The sequence below is a fragment of the Arachis stenosperma genome, chromosome 6 (assembly GCF_014773155.1).
Source record: "Arachis stenosperma cultivar V10309 chromosome 6, arast.V10309.gnm1.PFL2, whole genome shotgun sequence".
Classification (NCBI taxonomy): Eukaryota; Viridiplantae; Streptophyta; class Magnoliopsida; order Fabales; family Fabaceae; genus Arachis; species Arachis stenosperma.
In genome coordinates this window covers 143,486,041-143,508,900 of record NC_080382.1, presented here as the reverse complement: position 1 = coordinate 143,508,900, position 22,860 = coordinate 143,486,041, and the positions used below count along the sequence as shown (strand labels likewise).

Genomic DNA, 22,860 nt, shown 5'->3' with positions numbered 1-22,860 from the left:
AATTTCTCTTCTCCTTCGACGCTGCAAACCCTTGTTTCTTTCTTTCAAAACAGAGAATAATGAAATCTCTTCTCTCTCTCCCTCACGTGGCTATATGCCACTTTCTTTATTTTATTTGTTTTTTTTCTTTTAAAATTTGTGGCCCCACATAGTTGGGGATCCACCAACAACAATTGTATAATACTAAATGAACGAAATATTATTTATTATATAAAATAAAATTTAAAACAGATTTTTGCATTATGAACCGAACACGTTATTAAAGTGAACACGTTAATTCGATTGAAAAAATAAGCTATTAGCAAAATGTTGGTGTTGTTGGTGATGACGATAACGAAAGAAGAGAAGAAGAAGAGGATGAGAAGAAGCGGAAGAAGAATCTGTATGCGCAAAGGAGGAGGAGGAGGTATGCCTGAATTTAAAAGAAGAACGTATGTGTGTATTTGAAAGAAGAAGCACGTGGGAAAATGCTCTTTTAATGAGAGTGATTGTTGTTGGTGTTAGACCTATTTAAATAAGGAAATGGATCCTCTCCTCTTTTTTTTTTTGTCATTGGAGAGAATAAAGTGTAATCTCCCATCTTTAATTCTACAAGTGGGACCAAAAATAAATAAAAAAGAGAATGCAATGAAAGGTAAGATCTTTCACTGAATACCATCCAGTTTTTTTTTACTGGAGAAGATCCACTCCCTTTAAATAAACTTGGATAAAAAAATACTTAAATGTGTAATGAATTTAATAATAGATAATAGATATAATTCGTGGTTGTCCCATTCTTACTAAGTTGTCAAGAGTCGAGACATTATTATGATTGAGTGGTTCTTTCATAATAAGTTTCCAACTTCACACGGTTTGGCTTTGGAATTATTGATGTTAATCATTCATTCACAGGGAATAAGGACTTATAATAAAATCCATATGAAAGAAAAGAAAGATAAATTATTAAGAACATCCAAATGGGAATAGAAAACGGAGTTGAAGGTGGAGCATTTGGAATTAAAATGTGTGTAGAGGCATTATAAATAGGAGAAAGGAGTTGAAGGTGGAAACACATAGAAATGCAAACATGTCTCCAAACACAAACACTTACACTGGCATGGTTGTGATTATCTTTGTTCACCTTTATTGCATGACGTTGCTAACGTGCTCTGAGTCTGAGTTGATTGAGTGCATTCCAAGTGAGCGGGAAGCACTTCTAAGATTCAAGCAGCATCTCACTGACCCTACAAACAGGCTGTCTTCTTGGAATGCTTCCAATCCCAACTGCTGCCACTGGGATTATGTTGTTTGTAGTCATCTAACTTTCCACGTCCTTCAACTTCACCTCAACACTACACCAGATTATGATGAATACGCTGACGAGAGGTCCATGTTTAGTGGAGCGATAAATGATTCTGTTGTTGAATTGAAACATCTGAATTACTTGGACTTGAGCGGTAATAGTTTTGGAGGTATGCAATTTCCTACTTTCCTTTTTGGAATCACCTCCTTAACTCACCTTGACCTCTCTGCTTCCGGATTTTATGGCAACATTCCTCATCAGATTGGGAATCTCTCTAATTTGCTCCATCTTGACCTCTCATATGATGCCTATGGAAAACTTCCACATCAAATTGGCAATCTCACCAATTTAATCCATCTTGGCCTCCCAAGTTTTGGTGAATCATTGGTTGTTGAAAATGCTGATTGGCTTTTGGGTCTTACCTCCCTTGAATATCTTGATTTGAGTGGTGCTAACCTATCCAAATCATTTAATTGGCTACACACTATGCAAGCTCTCCCTTCTTTGCATCAGTTAGACTTACGTGGTTGTAGATTGGGTGATTATAAGCAACCATCCAAACTTAACTTTTCGTCCCTGCTTTCTCTCAGCCTTTCTGTTGCTCCCAAGTGGATCTTTCAGTTGAACAAACTTGTTTCTCTTACATGGGGTTCAAAATATTATGGGTCGTCTGATATTGGAGGTCCAATTCCCGATGGTATTCAAAACCTTACCATGCTTGAAAATCTTGATTTGTCATCCAATTCATTCTCATCCCATATACCAGATTGGTTATACGGTCTTCATCGTCTCAAATCTTTGAAGTTAAGTGATAACTATCTGACTGGGGCTATTTCTAATACTTTGGGGAATTTGACTTCTCTTGTTACCCTTGATTTGTCACACAATCAGTTTGAAGGAGCAATTCCAACTCTTTTGGGGAATCTGACTTCTCTTGTTGACCTTCATTTGTCAGACAATCAGTTTGAAGGAGCAATACCATCCTCTTTTAGAAAGCTATGCAATTTGAGACACATCTATTTCTCAAATCTCAAATGCAATCAGCAACTTTCTGAAATCTTACAAATTCTCATCCCATGTGTTTCTCATCAACTCAACACTCTTGTGGCTTCAACTTCTCAAATCTCAGGTCACCTCACCAATCAACTTGGAATGTTTCAAAATCTTGAAAAGCTTGATCTCTCCGGCAACAAGATTATTGGAGAAATTCCTCAATCATTCGCAAAGCTTTCCTCGTTAAGATTTGTCGATTTCTCCAAAAATCACCTTACTGGAAATCCATTTAAAATTCTTGCATCATCTACTAAATTGTTATGTCTTGTCATAGATGACAATTATTTTCAAGGGATTGTACATGAAGATGACCTTGCCAATTTCACTACTTTACACGTGCTTTCAGCATCAAGTAACAATTTCACTTTGAAAGTGCATCCCAGTTGGAAACCAAAATTTCAACTTTCTGAATTGAAAATGAGCTCTTGGAAGCTAGGTCCAAGCTTTCCATCATGGATTCGGTCACAAAATCATCTTCAACATTTGGATCTATCTAACGCAGGGCTTTCTGATTCCATTCCCATTTGGTTTTGGGAAACAAGTCATCATTATTATTATTTGAACTTCTCTCACAATCATATTCAAGGCAAGCTCCCAAAAGAATTAAAGATTTTAGAATTCGATGGAGCAGTTGATCTTAGCTCAAACAATCTTCATGGAAATTTACCCTTTGTGAGTGAGAATGTGGTTTGGCTAGATCTCTCACATAATTCATTTGATGGGTTATTAATGGATTTTCTTTGTCAAAAATCTCACAAACCAAAATCGTTACAAATCCTCAATCTTGCATCAAACAATTTATCTGGAGAAATTCCCAACTGTTGGAGGATGTGGCCAGAACTAGCGGATGTCAACTTAGAAAGCAACTGTTTTATTGGAAGCTTGCCCTCTTCCATGGGCTCTTTATCAAGCCTACAATATTTGCATATACGTAACAACACACTCTTTGGAAAATTTCCTGTCAGTTTAAAGGAAAACAAGGAGTTGATTTTGTTGGATCTTGGAGAAAATAAGCTCACAGGGAATATTCCTAGATGGATTGGAGAAAGGTTGGTAAATTTAAAATTTCTTCGGCTGCGATCCAATAATCTTTCAGGTAACATTCCCAACGGATTATGTGATATGAAGTTTCTCCAAGTTTTAGACCTTGCACTAAATAATTTGTCAGGCAATATACCAAATTGTTTGAACCATTTGAGTGCTATCATAAATAAAACTAGTGCAAGTTCGTCCTTCCAGGAATCCATGGGGGGATATGCAAGTGATACTATAAGCATGTTCCTATGGGTGAAAGGTAAAGATGCTGAGTACAACAACTTTCTGGGCTTAGTGAAAAATATTGATCTTTCATCTAATAAATTGTCGGGGGGAATACCAATGGAAATCACAAACCTAACCGGTCTGATTTATTTGAACTTGTCCAAGAATGAGTTGACTGGTCACATCCCTCAAAGTATTGGCAATATGGAGTCATTGGAATCCATTGATTTCTCAGGCAACCAACTCACAGGGGAGATCCCTCAAAGCATCACAAACTTGAACTTCCTGAACAAGCTAGACTTGTCCTACAATCACTTGGACGGACAAATCCCAACGGGCACTCAGTTGCAAAGCTTTGAAGCATCCAATTTCGTTGGCAACAAGCTATGTGGTCCACCATTGCTGCTCAACTGTACCATGGACGGGGAAGTTCCTGATGATGATGCTAATGAAAATGAAAAAGAGAGAAAGAATCATGGAGTGAAGTGGCTGTTTGTGAGTGTGGCTTTTGGATTTATAGTGGGATTTTGGGGATTTATCGGTCCACTGTTCATATTCAAATCATGGAGGTATGCCTATTACCATTTCCTTGACGATGTGTGGTACAAACTTCAATCATGTTTGTGACTTTCTGATGTTTTTCTGGTGCTTGGTTTTTCCTTTTGCATGGGATGAGTTTGTAATGTTTTCTTTTCTTTTTTCTTTTTTTGTAATCGTGGAAACAAAATGGATATGCACTTGTCCTACTTAGCTTGTTTAAATGTAATCCAGTTAGTATTGTTCTCCCTATAATAATAACAATTAATGCGAGTTAGATTTGGAAAAATCCAAGTACCATCCGAAAACATGCACTTAAGATCAAGGCACCTTGAATCCGTCTCATTGTCTGAGTGAATGTCTGAGTTATAGAAAATATTTTAGTTTTAAAGAGAGAAAAAAAAAAGTCAACAATTTAAGCCAAAATCAACACAATGGGTAGCTTCTAAAGAAAGAAAAATGACATTAACCTCATAAGGATCTGTATATAAATCATATCGTTTAGCTTGAACTATTGAAATGACTGGTATTATGTAACTGTATGAACCAGCAATAACTGTTGGCAATCTGGTTCCAAACAAAGATTGAAGAATGGTGCTTAGCCCTGCAACAAAGAGAAGGGTCTGAATCACCCTCACCTTCTCAGCCTACATTAGATCAAAGAACTTAGTATCATTGAATTTCAGTGTGTTTAGAAACAAAAGAATGAATCAAAGAAAGATTGAGAAAGTGATTACATCTCCTCCACCCATTTGAGGAACAATTATGGTTGGAATCAGTGACACTCATGCCAAGAGTCAAAATGTAATGCTGGAACCCCAACAAAAATGCTTCAGCTGCATTGTCATCAAATTTCAGCTAAAATTTTGAATGCATGCAAACCTAAATTCATTAATTGGGAACATAATGTTTTCTTCCTATGACTGATGGCTATAAGCATTTTCTGCGTGCACTTTTCCACAGCCTAGATTCTTTGTATTGGATTTTTTTTTTTATCTTTCATTTTGGATGATATATTATATTTTGAAGAATATTAGAGGATCATTAAAATTTTTATTATTATATTATTTAATTGTTCAAAAATACCCTTGCTTCTCTTTCATTCATACATATTTTTTAAGCTCATTATCATTAATATTTTCAAAAAAAAAAATTGTATACCATAAAATATTTAGAAAAAAATAAAGAATATATAAACATGTATTATGTATGAATAAATGAACATGTATTATGTATGAACAAATGAAACATGTATTATGTATGAATAAAGCTTTTAGCCAAAATTTCATAGCCGTTGCTATAAAAATGCAGCAACATTAGAATGACAAGCAAATAAAAAAAAATAGAAACACCATAAAAGCAGATCCTAGACCCCTCCCAGTTAATCATTATACCACTAGAAGTGTCTGTTGTTGTTCTCAATTGACCATTTGCATCTTTATAAACACAATTGCATTTCCTTAAACATAGTTAAAGAGTAAATTATACTCTCTAATCAATGATCATAGCCTAATATGCATAACAATTGGCATGGTCTCGGTAACACATATCAAATATTCTCTCTTTTTAACATTGGTATTACAATGCTGAATGTGAATGATATTGTTGAGATTTAAAAAACATAAATAAATTTCAATGTTCAATGCCTCTTAAGATTTTACCTTTTTCTTTTGCAATTTAATCTTCTTGAAATGTTAATAACAAATATTCCTGTGAATGACAACTTGTCAATAAAATTTTGATGGATTTTATTAATACTTTAATTGAATTCATATTAAACCGGTTCAATTGTTATATTAATACCAAATTGGTTTAATGTCAAATCCAATTTTCATCAAGTTAATGATAATATAAATATAGTTTATTATGAACCTAATTGCATTCCTTAGTATTTTAAATGGATTATTAAAATTTTTTATACATTCAATGTATTAGAAATATCCTACTAATATTTGTTTAAGGTCTAAGGATATATTTTAAAAGCATTATTTGACTCAAATTTTTTTATATTTCTAAAACATTGAATAAATTAGCGTCTTTAATTTATAAATTTATGAATAACCTAATTCAATCTACACACTTCTATTTAAGGTTATTATTAAATAAATTTTTTAAAAGAAATATATAATAAATACATTAAATATTTTACAATTTGTATTTTTATACACATTTTCTCAAATAATAAATTTAACAATGACTTTATATATTCCAAAGGACTGTGAAAATCAAGAATACAGACTAAGAGGGAACAAGTGTAATTTTAACAAACTTCTAGGGATGGGAAGAATTTATTATTTTATTTTTAACCCATTCCTAGAAGTTTTGCTTACAGGGGAAGGCATTCAATGTTCCTTCCTATGAGTTCCTCCTTTTCAATAGTGAGGAAGAAAAAACACCCACCCACTAATACACAAACATAATTGCAGCTTCAGATTCAACTCAACTTTCAAACCTTTTATTAAACCACACAAAAAAAATGGAGGAAAAGAAGAGACATCTTTCTCTTCCTGCCAACTACGTCACTCTCGCTCAGCTGCAACAATCCTGGCTCCAACAACAAAAGCAAAAGCAACAGCAACAACAACCACCACCACATGAACAGCAACACGAAGACAAAAATGGACTTGAACAGGGAGATTCGCACCAAAGGCATGCAACAGTTTCTAGGTCTTTCGCTAGGAAACAGAATCCAGATAACCGTAATCAACAGAAAAATCGTGATGATCCAGAAGACATAGACAGAGACAGAGACGGAGACGTCAATCTAGAAGGAAAAGGTAGCATGCAATGGAAGGAGAGAGTGAAATCGAAGTCGAAACAAGCTAGGGTTGATGAAAGAGGAACAAAATTCGAAGAGAATGAAGAGAAGGAAAAAGAGGAAGTGAAACAGGGATCGCGCCAGGAATATTTTTACCAGCAACACCGTCGTGGAGCCGCTGTTAGGGTTTTCGCCAGAAAACAAAGTCACTTCAATCGGGAGAATCGCTGGAAAGTTCGCGGCTACTCGGGAACTAATGCTGAGAAACAACGCAATGAAGCTGATACAGGAATCGGAGGCACCGACGTGGAAAGTAAAGACAACGATGAACGGAAGAACAACGAGGAAGCGAAGCCAAAACCTAATGTTTATGAAAGTGGAATCAAAACCGAAGAGAAGGAGAAAGAGAAACAGGACGAGGAAGTGAAACAAGAGCAACGCCGTGGAACCTCTTCTAGGTCTTTCGCAGGAAAACACGATAGCAATGGTCGCTTCAATCGCGTGAAAATTCGTCCCGATTTTGGAACCAATGCTGAGAAACAATGCCATGACACAGGAATAGGAGACGGAGAATCGAAGATGAATGCCACAAAGCCAAGATCTCTGGTTGTGGAAAGGAAAACAGAAATGGGAGGAGAGAATGGAAAGAAACAGAGGGAGGAAGTGAGTAATGCTGAAAAGGAGAAAGCCAAAATCATCGAAAGTCAATCCAATGAAGATAAGAGTGGTGGTGGTGGTGGTTTGCGGATGGAAGAGGTTGAGCAGAGATTTAGGGGTTTAAGGTTTAGAAGAACGGGTGATGGTCTCAATTACGGTTATAGTAACAGAAACGGTTACAGAAGCGATTATGGTAATGACAATGGCTATGACAACAGGGATTTTGGAAGGGGCAAAAGAGGTGAGAAGATGGTTTGGATTAGGAAAGTTGACAATATTAATGAAACTGAAAACTAGTTTAAATGTTCTTGCTTTATTCTGTACTAGTTTAAATGTTTATTCTGTTCTTACTTTATTCTGGTGAATTATTCCACAGGATGTGATTAATTTTCAGTTTGCATATTTTAATATCCAGTTGTAATTTATAATTTTTAGTCTGAGTCAGAATTTGAGTTAAATTATGAACTGAAACTGTTTAGCTCTTTAAACTAAATCATTGTTTCCAAACTATAAACATAAAACACCCTTAGTTAGAACTGAGAAGAGATCTTTTTTTCATTTGCATATAATTGGCCTACTGCTATGTTAGTATTGAATTATTTAAGTGTAGTTGTTAACAAAGAGTATTAAGTGGAATTATCATGACATGAGATTGAACTGATTGGAGGTTTGGAGCTTGGAAAGTAGTACTTGTCTAATTTGCCATTATCATCGTCATTATAATAAAATAGCTGCATAATGTTGAAGTCTTTGATAGATCTGATGCACTAAAGAAACTCGTGGCTGTGGCTGCGGCTTCTTATAGTGTTTCTTTGTAGACAGCTATTTTTGAAGTTAACCTTATGTAGACTGTTGGTCAATACATTGATTTCCTATGTCTTAAAATTGGGGTTTAATTTGTACACTTATTAAATTAAAGAATGAAAAATATGAACGAACAGTGTATGTAAAAATAAAATATTTATTCAAGTGTACAAATAATAGTTTTTGTTTTTAGGTGGAGAATAAGGGATTAAGGGATCAATCCCTAAAGAAAACAAGAAAAAAGAAACTTTAACTAGGACCCTTGTATCCCCTCAAGAAGGAGGTTTTACAAGACTCCGCAAGTAGACCAAGGTTGATGGAATTTTCCAAGGTGAGGCAAGTTATGAGCAAACATAGTTTACTTCTCTAAGGGTATAGTTGAAAAGGAATCAGAATCAATACTTATTAGCAAAATGAATTATTATTATGATTTTAATGGCTTTTAATTAAATATTCTTCAAGGTTTTAAAACGAAATTTAACTTTTATAATTAAATGTGAATATCATAACTTTTTCAAATATAAATATATTATATTGAAAAATAAACATTAAGCTGAAGAATTTATTAGACCGTTGTAGGTGATTAACAAGAATAATGATTTTTAATTTCCAATTTTTGTAACCGATAAAACCATCAATGTCCTTACTAATTGTAATTAAACTCATTTAACTCAACTTTTGAATAATATAGCAACTAATGTCAATCTCCTCTTACCTACAAATAAGATCCAACTGTAATTTGCACTAAGCATTTTCTTCTATCCATATTTGTGTTCGTGGTGAATGGCTCAAACTAATGGCGGAGAAAATTGTAGCAAATGTTGCAACAAATGTTGTAAAAAGATAGTAGAAGTTCAGGTTCAGCCGCACCCAGTGAAAGATCAATTACCTGGAGTTCAATATTGCATCAACAGTCCTCCTCCATGGCGTACTTGCACTCTTCTTTATAAGTTTTTTTTTTTTTTAATTTCTATTTCTCCATTGTTGCTTGCTGTTTGTCATTGTTGCTATGTTCAACATTTATGTATCAAATTCTCCTACTATGTGATTTGTAGACACAAACTTTACCACTCTTGACTTTAGCATGATTGTCATTCTAATGTTGCAGCATTTTTATAGCAACGGCGGTGAAATTTTGGCTAAAAGCTTTATTCATACATAATACATGTTTCATTTGTTCATACATAATGCATGTTCATTTATTCATACATAATACATGTTCATATCTTCTTTATTTTTTTTCCTAAATATTTTATGGTATACAATTTTTTTTTTCTGAAAATATTAATGATAATGAGCTTAAAAAATATTTTAAGAGAAGCAAGGGTATTTTTGAACAATTAAATAATATGACAATAGAACGTGACAATAGCTTCTCCGAAGCTTTAGGAAGAAAACAAGTATAATATATTATCCAAAATAAAAGATAAAAAAATAATCCAATACAAAGAATGTGGCATAGGCTTTGGAAAAGTGCATGGAGAAAATGCTTATAGCCAATTAGTCATAGGAAGAAAACATTATGTTCCCAATTGAATGAATTTATGTTTGCATGCATTCAAAAATTTTAGCTGAAATTTGATGACAATGCAGCTGAAGCATTTTTGTTGGGGTTCCAACATTACATTTTGACTCTTGGCATGATTGTCCTGATTCCAACCATAATTGTTCCTCAAATGGGTGGAGGAGATGTAATCACTTTCTCAATCTTTCTTTGATTCATTCTTTTGTTTCTACACACTCTGAAATTTAATGATACTAAGTTCTTTGATCTAATGTAGGCTGAGAAGGTGAGGGTGATTCAGACCCTTCTCTTTGTTGCAGGGCTAAGCACCATTCTTCAATCTTTGTTTGGAACCAGATTGCCAACAGTTATTGCTGGTTCATACAGTTACATAATACCAGTCATTTCAATAGTTCAAGCTAAAAGATATGATTTATATACAGATCCTTATGAGGTTAATGTCATTTTTCTTTCTTTAGATGCTACCCATTGTGTTGATTTTGGCTTAAATTGTTGACTTTTCTTTCTTTTTTTTCTCTTAAAAACTAAAATATTTTCTATAACTCAGAGATTCACTCAGACAATGAGAGGGATTCAAGGTGCCTTGATCTTAAGTGCATGTTTCCAGATGGTACTTGGATTTTTTGGCTTTTGGAGGAACGCTGTCAGGTAGTGAATTCGACTTTCTCGGCTCAGTGATTGGCGAAAAGTGATACAAATATCATTTCTCTTTGTTGATTGTTGTCAGGTTTCTTAGTCCACTTTCTGTAGTCCCATATGTAACTTTCACTGGACTTAGTCTCTATCATCTTGGATTTCCAATGGTAAAGAATTCCAAGTTTTCTCCCACTTTTCATAATTAGTTTGTGATCTCTATCTTTTAAGTACTATTCAGCAATTTCTTTCTAAATCTTGTCCAAATGAATGTTGCAGCTTGCAAAATGTGTCGAATATGGGCTTCCAACACTAATTCTCTTGGTGTTCATCTCACAGGCAAGTTCTTAGTCTTCTCTGTTTATAAATATTCCTATTAACTATTTGTTATCTTATTGTGAAGTTTTCAAAAAGTAAATTTTGAAAATGTAAGATAGGATTGGATTATGGATATGGAGAAGTTTGAATCAGTTTACTACTTTTTTCTTCTGCAGTATCTACACAGATATATTGCAACAAAGAAGCCTATACATGACCGATTTGCAGTGCTGTCCACGGTTGTGATTTCATGGCTATTTGCACAGCTTCTCACTTCATGCACTGCATATAACAACAGGCCAGAAACTACACAGACTAGCTGCCGAACTGATCGAGCCGGACTTGTGAGCGCGGCCTCATGGTAAGATTGAGTAACCTCAATTATGCTTTCACTCAAAGAAGATTTATCACTCTGCTAAAATTCATTGTTTGGATAACACAATCTTATGTTCTAAGTAAGTTGGAGATACTTATATAGATAGACATGAGATTCCATGTGTGGATTTGTTTAATCAAGTTATTATTATTACTTATTACTTAACATCAAACAGAACAAGATGTAAATTTAGTAGTGCATAAATAGTTGTAATTTAAGCTTTTTTTTCATGCAGGGTATATTTGCCTTACCCCTTCCAATGGGGAAGTCCTACTTTCAATGCTGGAGAAGCTTTTGCTATGATGGCTGCTTCTTTTGTTTCTCTATTTGAGGTATGCACAATGCAACCATATTAGTTACTAGTTTTTGAAAATATAAACCTTGAAAATTTTAGAACGGCAAAATGCACTTTTGATTTTCCCTTTTTTGTATTTTTCTTACTCATATGCAGTCTACCGGAACATTCTATGCTTCGGCAAGATTTGGAAGCGCAACGCCGGTGCCACCATCTATTATCAGCCGTGGAGCTGGCTGGATTGTAAGATACCATGATTCATTACAATTTGCCATTCTTTCTTGGCCCATATTATAAATGAAACATATGATAAAAATTAAAATTTTTATGTGATTCTAATGTGATTTTAGGGAGTAGCTACAATGCTGAATAGCATGTTTGGTTCTGTCACTGGAAGTACAGCATCAGTGTAAGTCTTTTAATCAAATTATAAGTGTCTTGTATCTCAATAAATCAAGGAACTTATGAATCTTACTATTAAAAGAGATCTTACTCTTGTGAATGTTTTAATGGAACTCTAGACTATTATCAAGTTTTTCCTAATTTTTATGCATTGCATCATTTTCAGGGAGAATGCTGGTTTGTTAGCATTAACAAGAGTTGGAAGCCGAAGAGTCATTCAAATATCAGCAGGCTTTATGATTTTATTCTCTGTATTTGGTAATATTGAATCAATAAAACTTGTTACATTCTAGAACTTCACCATGTTGAGATTCATGAACTAATGGTATACTATATGTTAAATAATTCCAGGGAAATTCGGCGCGCTTTTCGCCTCTATACCTTTGCCAATCTTCGCAGCCTTATACTGCGTGGTCTTCGGCTATGTCTGTAAGATTCTCTTATTCAATTCTTACCCGTCTTAAGTTTCTGTCTCATTCTCTGCATGTTAGAGCTCTAAAAAATTTTGGTTTGTAATTTTGCGATAATATGTAGCTTCTTCTGGCCTTGGATTTCTCCAATTCTGTAACCTCAACAGTTTCAGAACCTTGTTTATTTTGGGATTCACATTCTTCATTGGCTTCTCAATTCCACAATATTTCTCAGAGTATTATCATGTGAAGCATGAATCAGCTGGTGCAAGATGGGTGAGATAACTTGACCAAAAATCAATCAAAATTTTATTATGTTAGGACCTTAATATATAACATATAAAATTGGCAACAAAAAATAAAATTTTTAACATATACATTTATTTTGGCAGTTCAATGACATTGTGACAGTCATGTTCATGTCACATACAATGGTTGCTGCCTTGGTTGCATTCATTCTGGACATCACACTGTTGCGCGAAAACGATGATGATCGAAAAGACAGTGGAATGCAATGGTGGGAGAGGTTCACCATGTATAACAAAGATGTTAGGAACAATGAATTCTATTCTTTACCATGCAGGCTTGATGAGTTATTTCCAGCACTTTAAGAATGCAATGTGTGTTCTGTTCTGTTTTTTGAGAAAGGTTTCTTGTATTAGTTTCTCTCATTATCATTGAACTTTTTAGGGAACTTGAATTGATAGTGCCATTTTTCTTAATGTTAGCACATTATAATAAAACATATTTTTACATGGGCAATCTTTTTCATGCTTATACACACAACAATGACAAGGATGGAGATATTGGTGCTTAATTATTGTAACATATCTGTCTGTTCTTGTTTGGGATCATTAGGGTAGCAAAATTGAATGCAACATGCGATTTTAATGCTCACTACTTCTCTTATTATTATTTTTTTTAATTTATGTAAATGCTTATATGAATAGGACAAAAAAAATGTCTTTATTGTGCAAACATTTATACTATATGAATTGGAACAACCAACAACTCTTTAATTTTATAATATGTACATGCCTTAATGTATTAAAGAGTGGTCATTCATCCCAATTATTTAATTTCTTTTATTGTTTTCTAAAGAAAAGAAAAGAAAAGAAAAGAAGGGTAACTAAGTTTTAGTTGAAGTCCAATGTATTATAACATAGTTATCAGAACCGGATTGGACTGGTCGGTTCGATTAGAAAATTGGTGAACCGATGATCTGGCCGATTCGATTAGTAGATTGGATCGGATATGTATTCGAACCGATCAACGGTGGTCAAATCCGTTGAAAATCGGTCGGTTTGCGCGTCAGATCGAGTTAAACCCGCCGCGGTCCACGGTGCACCTGCGGAACGCCGGATCATCGACTGCGCGTAACTAGAACCTCCCCGTTGCCATTATGGCAAACTTGTTTTTTACTAATAGATATGACAAAATATAAATATATAACAAAACGTAATGATTTTTTATTTTTTTATTTTTTTAAGTATGGATTTATATAGATAGCAAATAAGTAACAACACATAGTATACAAATATATTGATATATTGATATTAATTATGTTATTTTTTATTTTTTATTTATTTAAATTAAAAAAATATTTTGTACTAGTAACTAATTTATTATCTCTTTTTGCATTATAAATTATATCTAAGAATTGATATTTAATTGTTATTAATATAATTTAAAAAATATGCATTTAACTTTTAATTTTAATTTTATTTTTATATATTTTTATTTAATTATAACTGGATCAATCGAGTAAATCAGTGACCCACCGATTAAACCAGTAACTCAATGACCCATTCGTTGATCAGGTCAATTACCGATTCGATTCTAATAACTATGTATCTATACAACTATTATTCAGATTGATTGATGGTAATTTTGACTGCCTTAATATTAGGCTTGAAGATTTTTAGGGTGACATGTGAAGTCTTCGGCTATGAATATTGAATGCTTAATGAGTCTCTATGGGGCCATGTTTGGTCATCGATATGAAATATAAATAAAAAAAATAGAGTGAGAACAAATTTGGTATAAATTTTGATACATGGTATATTTTATTAAATATATTACAAAAGTTAAATTAAAATATATTTTTTATATATTTAATTGATTGATTGGATTTAAACAATTTAATTAGTGATGCATCAATTGAACCAATAATTTAATATTTTGTCCGATTTGATTATTAAATTGAATTCAATTACTACGTCCACTAATATCTCTGCTACTACCCACCCTCTACCAGATACCCTGATCTCTAGCACCTTATTTTCTTCATAAGTGTAGGATGGATTCATTCCTGTCCTGGCTATGATGTTAACCTTATTGTCACTTGTATTTAAATATTACATGCCTCTAGGAGCATAACAAAAGTACAACCAAAGTACATGCCTCTAAATTATTACACAATTACAGAAATTATTAATTATACTAGTTTAAATATGTGTAGTTACAGCGAATATGAGATTAGTTTAGATGGTATATCAACCATCTTACACATTGAAAATTTTTTTAGGGTCAAATTCTAAAATAACAGAAAACATCTATGCAAAATTTCCATTTTTTATTGTATAGAAATATAGATGAGAACTTTTTATAGTTAATGCTAGAGTAATAGGTTAATCTCAACTAGGTAGGGATCTATTTAATATGGTGTAGGGGCAAGTGCCCCTACTAATATTGTTAAAAAGTGTTTAAAAAAATATATCAATTAATCAATGTATATATATTCTCTCATTATAAAATTATATTTAACTTCATATTAAAATAAAAATTATGCTAAATTTTTGTGTCAAAATTTTTATTTTAATAAATTTAATCTCGTACAATAATAAAAATCTTTTTATTCAATTTTATCTAAAATACAATATATATATATATATATATATATATATATTAAATCAACTTAACAAAAATAGAACATTGTGATACTATTCAATTAAAAAATTTATATAGTTAAAATTATATTCTTTAACTTTTCTACTCAACTTTAATATGTATTGGTAAATTATTTTTTTTGTATTGTATTTATATTTTGATAATTAAAAATGCTATTTATACAGTAAAATTAACTACTAAAATCAGTCATTATATATAAATATATATGTTGTTTAGCTCATTTTCAATGTATATTTTATATTTTAATATGTATTTTATAATAGTAATTGATTTTAGTGTCTGATTTTAGACTTAATCTGGTAAAACTTTTACTTTTCAAAAGTAATTTATAAAAGTTAATTTTTAAAAGATAATTTTTTAAAAGTTATAAAATCCATGTTTAGTAAATTAAATAAAAAATGACTTTCAATAAGCACAAGAAATAACAAGTGTATTTGGTAAATAGTTTTTAAAATTTAAAAATGCTGTAATAGATATTAATAAAAGAATTAAATTTAAAAATAAATTAATGCATGAAATCATATTAGACTTTTTAATTTTAATAAGTATAATCTATTTTTGATAAGTTCCACTTTAGATACTTTTAAAATCATTCATGTCTTCTAAAAACTACAAATACAACTACATATCCTTCTGATATACCAAACATAAAATAAGAAACTTGCGAGTTGTGACATTTTCAAAAAAATTTACCAAACTAAATTTATTAAGTATATATGTAGCATAGTTGTTTGATAATTAATTCCAAACATAAATTGAATTAAGAGTCATTTAAAAAATAGTTGATAAAAAACGCATTAATTATAAAATATTTATTTTTATAATGTTTTATTATTTATTTTACACTAAACATAAAAATAAATATTTAATTTCAAAAAGAAAAGTTTGTTTTCTTAACAAAAAATAGTTATTAGAAAAGACATCTAATTGAAAGTTTTAATTTAATATAGGAATTTGATTACAAATTTTTAAATTATAAGGATCTAATTAAAATTTTACCAATAAAACTATAAAAGTTTATAGAGTAATTAAATTTAAACTATATAATTAGGATATGAAGGATTTAGTGTATAAATTTCTTTTCTAAAATACTCTTTATCATATATAATTTATAAAAAACATGTTTTGCTATTTTGATATTCGAATAAAACTTCTTGGTTAGGAGAAATTCTCTTTACTATCTTAATTGGTTTCACATTTATTATTATTATATGTATGTATGTTATAAAAAAGTGAATTAATAGTCATATTAATATTTATTAATATATAAATATTGATCATAAATAAATAAATAAATAATTATTTAATATTTAATATTTTTATATTATTTAATTCAACACATTTTGATATGTTTATATTTTTTTATTATTGTCAAGTGTTATATATTTATCTCCATGACTTAATAATATATTTCTAGATTTGTCATTAATCTCAACAATTAATTAGTGTAAAATTGATAGTATTTATAAAACATAAATATATCTTAAATAAAATTAATGGGACTTTTGTCTCATTATATACCTAAAACTACCCCGGTTAAACATGTTATATAAAAATACATTCAAATATAAAATTTAAATTCATGTATAAGAGGAATACATGTTTAAGTAACAGCTGAAGAATGGAAAAATAAAAAAAGATATATTTTAATATGTCTATATTACAACGATTATGATATCTTAAAATACATTATTAAAATTAAAGTAATATTTTTATTATTTAATAATATTTTTAAAAAAATATTAAAAATATAGTTTCAATTTTAACATACTTAAATAATTAACTACAGTAAGCATAGAGATATTAGGAGAATTTTTTATTTTTAATATTGGAGTGGTAGTAATGTTTTTTTAAAATGTGGATTGCTGAGGTGTTATACTCAAATGTGGAATCGTTTAATTAGAGAAGTAGAAATTAGACTGTTCGATTTATTAGAGGTATAGAAATCGGACCGTTCGATTTTTAGAGGTACAGAAATCGGACTGTCCAATTTATGTTAAAAAAAATTTAAAAATTTGAAGTACAGAAATCGGACCCTCTGATTTGTGTACTTTCCACAATCTTAAAAAACACCAAAAATTATAATGTTAAAGTATATTATCATTACTTCTATTTTTATAACAAAAAAAATTAGCCGACACTAGGATTCAGCAAAATAAAATTATGTTCATTTAAAATATCTCACGGGTATCAAGTATGAGTAGTAATAATGATTGGAAATGGTTGAATTTGTATAAAAAAAATTAAAGTTTAAGATAGAAATAAATGTGAGACACAAAATGAATTTGTTGGGGGCCGTACAAGAGAATAGAAGTACGGAAAATAGAAAAGAAAAAGTGGTAAGAATGGATCCAAAGGAGGAGAAATATTGGGAAGAATGGTGGGAGGAGGAGAAAGAAAGAAACAAGTAGTGATGATGGGAGAGGTAGGTGTCTCATCAGCGTATCATAACTGGGGAATACCATTCAGATACGCTCACATGCTTCTTTCTCTCTCTGTGACTCTGAGGGATTATTGGGATTTTTATTTTGTTTCTGTTCAAAACAGCATCTTCCAAGAACCTAATAATAATGATAGTAAGAATAAGGCATGTATGTATGTATGTATGATTCCGGAAAACATGGTGAGTGGTAGCGGGATCGCCGCTTTCTCATACGATCAGCATGCATATGCATTGCTACCTCCTATTTCTCTTTTGGCTTTCTCTCTCGTCCACACTCTTTGTTCTCACAGCTGGCCTTTTGTCCAACCATGCCCACCAGGGACGGAGCTAGAAGAAATATTAGAGGGGGGCCAAAAATATTTACACACTAAAAAAAGATTAAAATAAGATTTTAAGGAAGACAAAACTGAAATTTACATATAATTTACATGTAAAAAATTAAAATTAGGAGGAGCGATTACCCCTCTTTCTATGTATGTAGCTTCGCCCCTGATGCCCACCAACGATTGCATTGTTAGCTGCAAAAATCAATTTTCTTTCTCTCTTATCAGACTCTTTAACAATAATTTGTAAATTTTTTTAATTATTCTAAGAATTTAATTTTAATATATATCATCAAATTATATTCATCTATTATTTTATTTCTAATTTAGACTAACAATTATATTTATACCATAACAATTTTTATTTTTCTTTTAAATTTGGTAGAGTTCAATGTAATTTTCATCCTTAAGAAATCAATTTTTTTGTGTTGTTTTGATTTGGTTACTACTAGAATTTTTAGATTACTGTAGATTTTTAATGACGATTTGTTTTAGTTTAGTAATGGATATTGATAAGTGATAAAATAGTGACGGATAAAATTTGTCACTAAAAATGACCATCAAATCTCAAAATTTATCATTAATTTGTGACAAAAAAATAACAATAAATCTAATTCATTTGCAACGAATAAATAGATAATATTTTTCAACTAAAAATAGATTCTTTCCGTTGGTAATAATTCTTTAATAAAATAATCAGTTTTGCGACGGATAAAATTCGTTGGTAATGACCACCAAAGAAATCCATTTTTTTTTCTTTTTACAGAAATTTGATCCACTGCATTGAATATAAACAACAGTAATCAAAACCTGTTTATCAAGTGGGTGCTACATAATATATAGTTTAACATTATTCCTAATAACTCGTAAAGTTTTACTTATTAGCGTACCTATGAATTTAAGTAATTACTTTAATTTAGAAATTTAAACGATTTAATTAATTTTTTAATTTATAAAATTAACTTATAATTTTAATTATTTAAATTAAGTTCTCTAAAATTTGTCAGTAATCCAAAAAATTATTATAGTAGAGAGTAAAATTTTGGCATTTAAGTTTTCACATGAATATTTAACCTATCACATCAATATTTTAAATTTTGATCAATCCAAAATACGTATATATATTTTAAAATAACTAAAATTTTGTTTAAACCAAAATTATTTAATATAACCTAAACAAATAAAAGAGAATTATGAATTTTTCTAAACTTGAAGAAAAATAAGTGTAATTCATCTTGTTTTATGATGTTATTATATGCATGCATGTGGGTTACTGCTCAAGTCTTGTATCAACTTCATTGGGGACTACTTACTACCTGTCTTGTAAGTTGTAACAAGTGGGTGTAGTTGCATCCTAATACTAAAAGGCCATGTTTAATTATATTGTCATGTATTAGTCTAGTAGTATCTTCATTGGGACTGGCATTTTGTGTTACACATTAAAAGGGACATATAAGTTTTTTTTATCTTCATTTACATTAAAATTGAAATCTTTATTTATTTTTTATAAGAAATGAAATCTCTTTTAACATTTTTCACACTACTAACATATCACACCCAATCTTTTAAGTTTTAACATAATACATCAAGTAATCTTATCGCTTTATCCCTTGAGATGATGATAGATGAAGTAACTTAATTGACTAACTTCCGAATTCGCAAGCCTTGCATTTTGCTGAGGAATAAGTATATATTTCATGGGCAACAATTAAAATTCTAAAACATAAACTTTTGTGAATACTCAAAGTTGTTTTAGGAAAATGATGAAAAACTAAATTAATTCGATCATAGGCAAAATTTGGTAAATTTTAAGCTAGAAAATCAGTTATTATAAGCATACGTAATATTTTAAAACTTATAAGTAGAAGTTGATTATAATATTATATTGAAACGGTAATAACAATTGTAACAAATTGACCATAAATATCAAATACGGAGTTAACTACTAATTTGGTATCAAAAAATTCAACCAATGATAAAAAAAATTCCTAAAATATATTCTCAACAAAATAATTTTTAAATAATTTAAAAATATGATAAAAAGAATAAATAAATATTATATTTTTTGTATTTATATTTAGCAAATGACTTATTATTATTTGATCTAAATTTTTTTTACAATATTTGAATAAATATTTAAAAGATACACAAAAATATTTAAAACAAAATTTGTTTTCTAAATTTTTTTATTTAAAAAAATGTGGTCATTCACAATATTTTTTTAATTTTATTTGACAAAAAATTACTAAATTTTAAGGATAAAAATATATTTTTTTAATAATAATTACAAATATGTGCATCAAAATTTGATATCTAAAGTCGTTGTTTAGAATATGTATTAATATCTAATTCTTTTTGTCAAATTTTTAATCTTTCGACAATTTATATGTCGTTAGCATTTTTAGAGTTCTTTTTGTCAACAATATAAATTTTTGAATATCATTTTGGTAATTTACCCTACTATTTAAGAAAAAAAAAAAGACTTTATACCTTATCTTAGTAATTCATCATAGAATTTTATTTTTCATACAATAGGTTGTGTTTGGTTTTGAGAATATGATAAGATAAGACACTGAAATAAGACACAAAAAATAGAGACATAAAAATTGGTATTTTTATATTTTGTTTGGTGATAAACTATAACAAATTATAAAAGTTCAATTTATTCTCAATTTTTTTCATTCAAAAAGAAATTAACAAGAATAATAAAAGAAAAAATAAAAAATAAATTGTATTTTTTGTGTTTATATGTCTTTTTTGTTAGGATGAACACAAAATATACTAATTCAGTGTCTTTAGATACGATTTCTGTATCTATGTCTCATCTACCAATAAATATAATTTTGTCTCTTTGTGTTCTTGTCTCAGTATTTGGTGCCTGTAAACAAACGCAGTCATATATACAAATAAGGAGAGAACCAACTTGGGTTGGTTAAGAGTGATTTCACTAGTCTACTTATTAAACAAATGTTGACGACTCGAATTCCATCTTATATATGTAGTAATTCATTGACTAATGATAAACTCTTAAACAAAACTCAAATTCACGACAAATTAATCCTTAATTTGTTTAGTAGAAATACCACAAGACAAAAAAAATGCAAATAAAAGAGATTATTTGGGTACCCGTCTCTCTTATTGGTTTCTGTTCTACTGTCCCAAAATAATGTGTTACATGAGAAGACCTTAATATATTAATGACTGAAAGCTATATATGCTATGCATTATAGTGAAATGACAACTTAGTAAAGCAGCAATAATGCAAAAATAATTGTCTCCTAATCATGCATGACAAGATTAAAAGGAATAATAATTTCACATCACTATTAAAATTGGAGTAAGTGGTGATTACTAATTATCACTCAAGGACAGGTAATTTCCTTAATTAAAAGAAAAGACAATTCAGACTTACCTTTCTAGATGTTAAATACTAAATAGTACAATAATGATAACGTTAAAAGAAGTTAAATAACAAATTATAATTCTGCACATTTTATAGATGCTTTTAAATTATTTGTCTCAATAGGTTGGTCTCTGAAATCATGGACCAGACAAAAAAAGCACGTGCAAATTTCACTGCTCTAGGTTTTGGTGGCATTATTATCATCATTATTATTATTGTTTCACCATGATCACTGTGAAGCTTCAGAGATATGTCCTTTGTAGCTTCAGAATTTGAGATTGACTTAACACTCTTTGTTTCAGGGGAAAAAAAAAAGATCCAAGAACAAAGTGTAGTGTGAGTTTTCAATTGTGTCTCTCATCACACTATTTCAATGTAATAGGTATTTAATTCTTTCTGTACACATTTCTGAACATTAGATTCTCATGATTCACATATAATGTATTTTTCTCATTAATTAAATAAATAAATTAATAATTGAAGATATATATATATATCTATCTACAATCCTAGTATCCTACACTTAGTTTTTCTTAAAGCCATGTTTACATTAAATGTTGTCATGTACAATTCATTTTCATCCTCCATCAGCATACCCCCTAATATGTCCCTTATCTTCTAGATAGGTAGAAAACTGAAGCATAAAGATTTGACTTTAACCAATGTGACATGGACTTGATTATTTGTCCTGGGTGTGAAAGTGAAAGAAAGTTGATGGTATAGGATAGGATATATATCCATATATATAAAGCTAAGTGCCAAAAATAAATATATATATTTGTATGTTATTGTTAGAATATAATTAAAATCAATTAGGATGAATTAATATTATTTAGTATATCTGAATATTTATTATAGGAGATTACGATCTTTATTATTACGATTCTCTTAGTACTTATAAATATCTTTTTATATTGTATCATTCTACACAACTTAAATAGACAACTCGAATACACTCAATAATATACCATCCTTTCTCTAGTTTAGTCTCTCGTTTTTAACAGTTATTAAAATATATATATAGGACATATATACCAAAGAAAATACAGTATTTAAAACTACTAAATTTTGTATTATTTTTATATAATTTTAAGATATTAAACATAAATAAAATAATTAATTATGAATATTTAGAATTTAATTTTGGAAGAATGAAGTATTTTTCGTCGGTGGTTAGGCACTGTATGGTATAAGCAATGTTTGACCTTGGTTGCCATGAAAAGGGGACCATAGTAGGAATGCTCTTGTGCCATACTTATACAGTGCTACTCTCTTTAACTCTTAGCATACAATAACAAATGAAAAAGGGTCTAAGGGCTAAGGTGATAGTATCCCAATTCTTATATATATCTGTTTCATTAGTGTCTTTTTCTTTCTTTTCAATTGGTGAATAGAAGAAACTGTTGAAGTAATTAACATATGTGTCATGACCCATGATTTGAACTGCTCATCTACATGCATGGGCTTCACA

At 30.2% G+C, this 22,860-nt stretch overlaps 3 protein-coding genes across 3 annotated transcripts; all 3 read left to right on the top strand.

Annotated features, from left to right (window-relative positions):
* The first annotated feature begins 964 nt into the window (after window positions 1-964).
* Window positions 965-5,072, top strand: LOC130932703 (receptor-like protein EIX2). The gene has a single exon (XM_057862102.1). It carries the CDS (start codon window positions 1,067-1,069, stop codon window positions 4,220-4,222), a length of 3,156 nt encoding a protein of 1,051 aa, XP_057718085.1. The 5' UTR covers window positions 965-1,066; the 3' UTR covers window positions 4,223-5,072.
* A 1,536-nt stretch (window positions 5,073-6,608) lies between these two features.
* On the top strand, window positions 6,609-7,844 carry LOC130934898 (transcription activator MSS11-like). Its single transcript, XM_057864419.1, has one exon. It carries the CDS (start codon window positions 6,609-6,611, stop codon window positions 7,842-7,844), a length of 1,236 nt encoding a protein of 411 aa, XP_057720402.1.
* A 684-nt stretch (window positions 7,845-8,528) lies between these two features.
* On the top strand, window positions 8,529-13,048 carry LOC130936329 (putative nucleobase-ascorbate transporter 10). Its single transcript, XM_057866384.1, has 14 exons — window positions 8,529-9,279; window positions 9,945-10,042; window positions 10,133-10,309; window positions 10,424-10,524; window positions 10,604-10,679; window positions 10,789-10,848; window positions 11,004-11,188; window positions 11,439-11,535; window positions 11,655-11,741; window positions 11,849-11,907; window positions 12,067-12,158; window positions 12,252-12,329; window positions 12,435-12,586; window positions 12,703-13,048. Exons 1-14 carry the CDS (start codon window positions 9,135-9,137, stop codon window positions 12,919-12,921), a joined length of 1,626 nt encoding a protein of 541 aa, XP_057722367.1. The 5' UTR covers window positions 8,529-9,134; the 3' UTR covers window positions 12,922-13,048.
* Window positions 13,049-22,860: the final 9,812 nt, after the last annotated feature.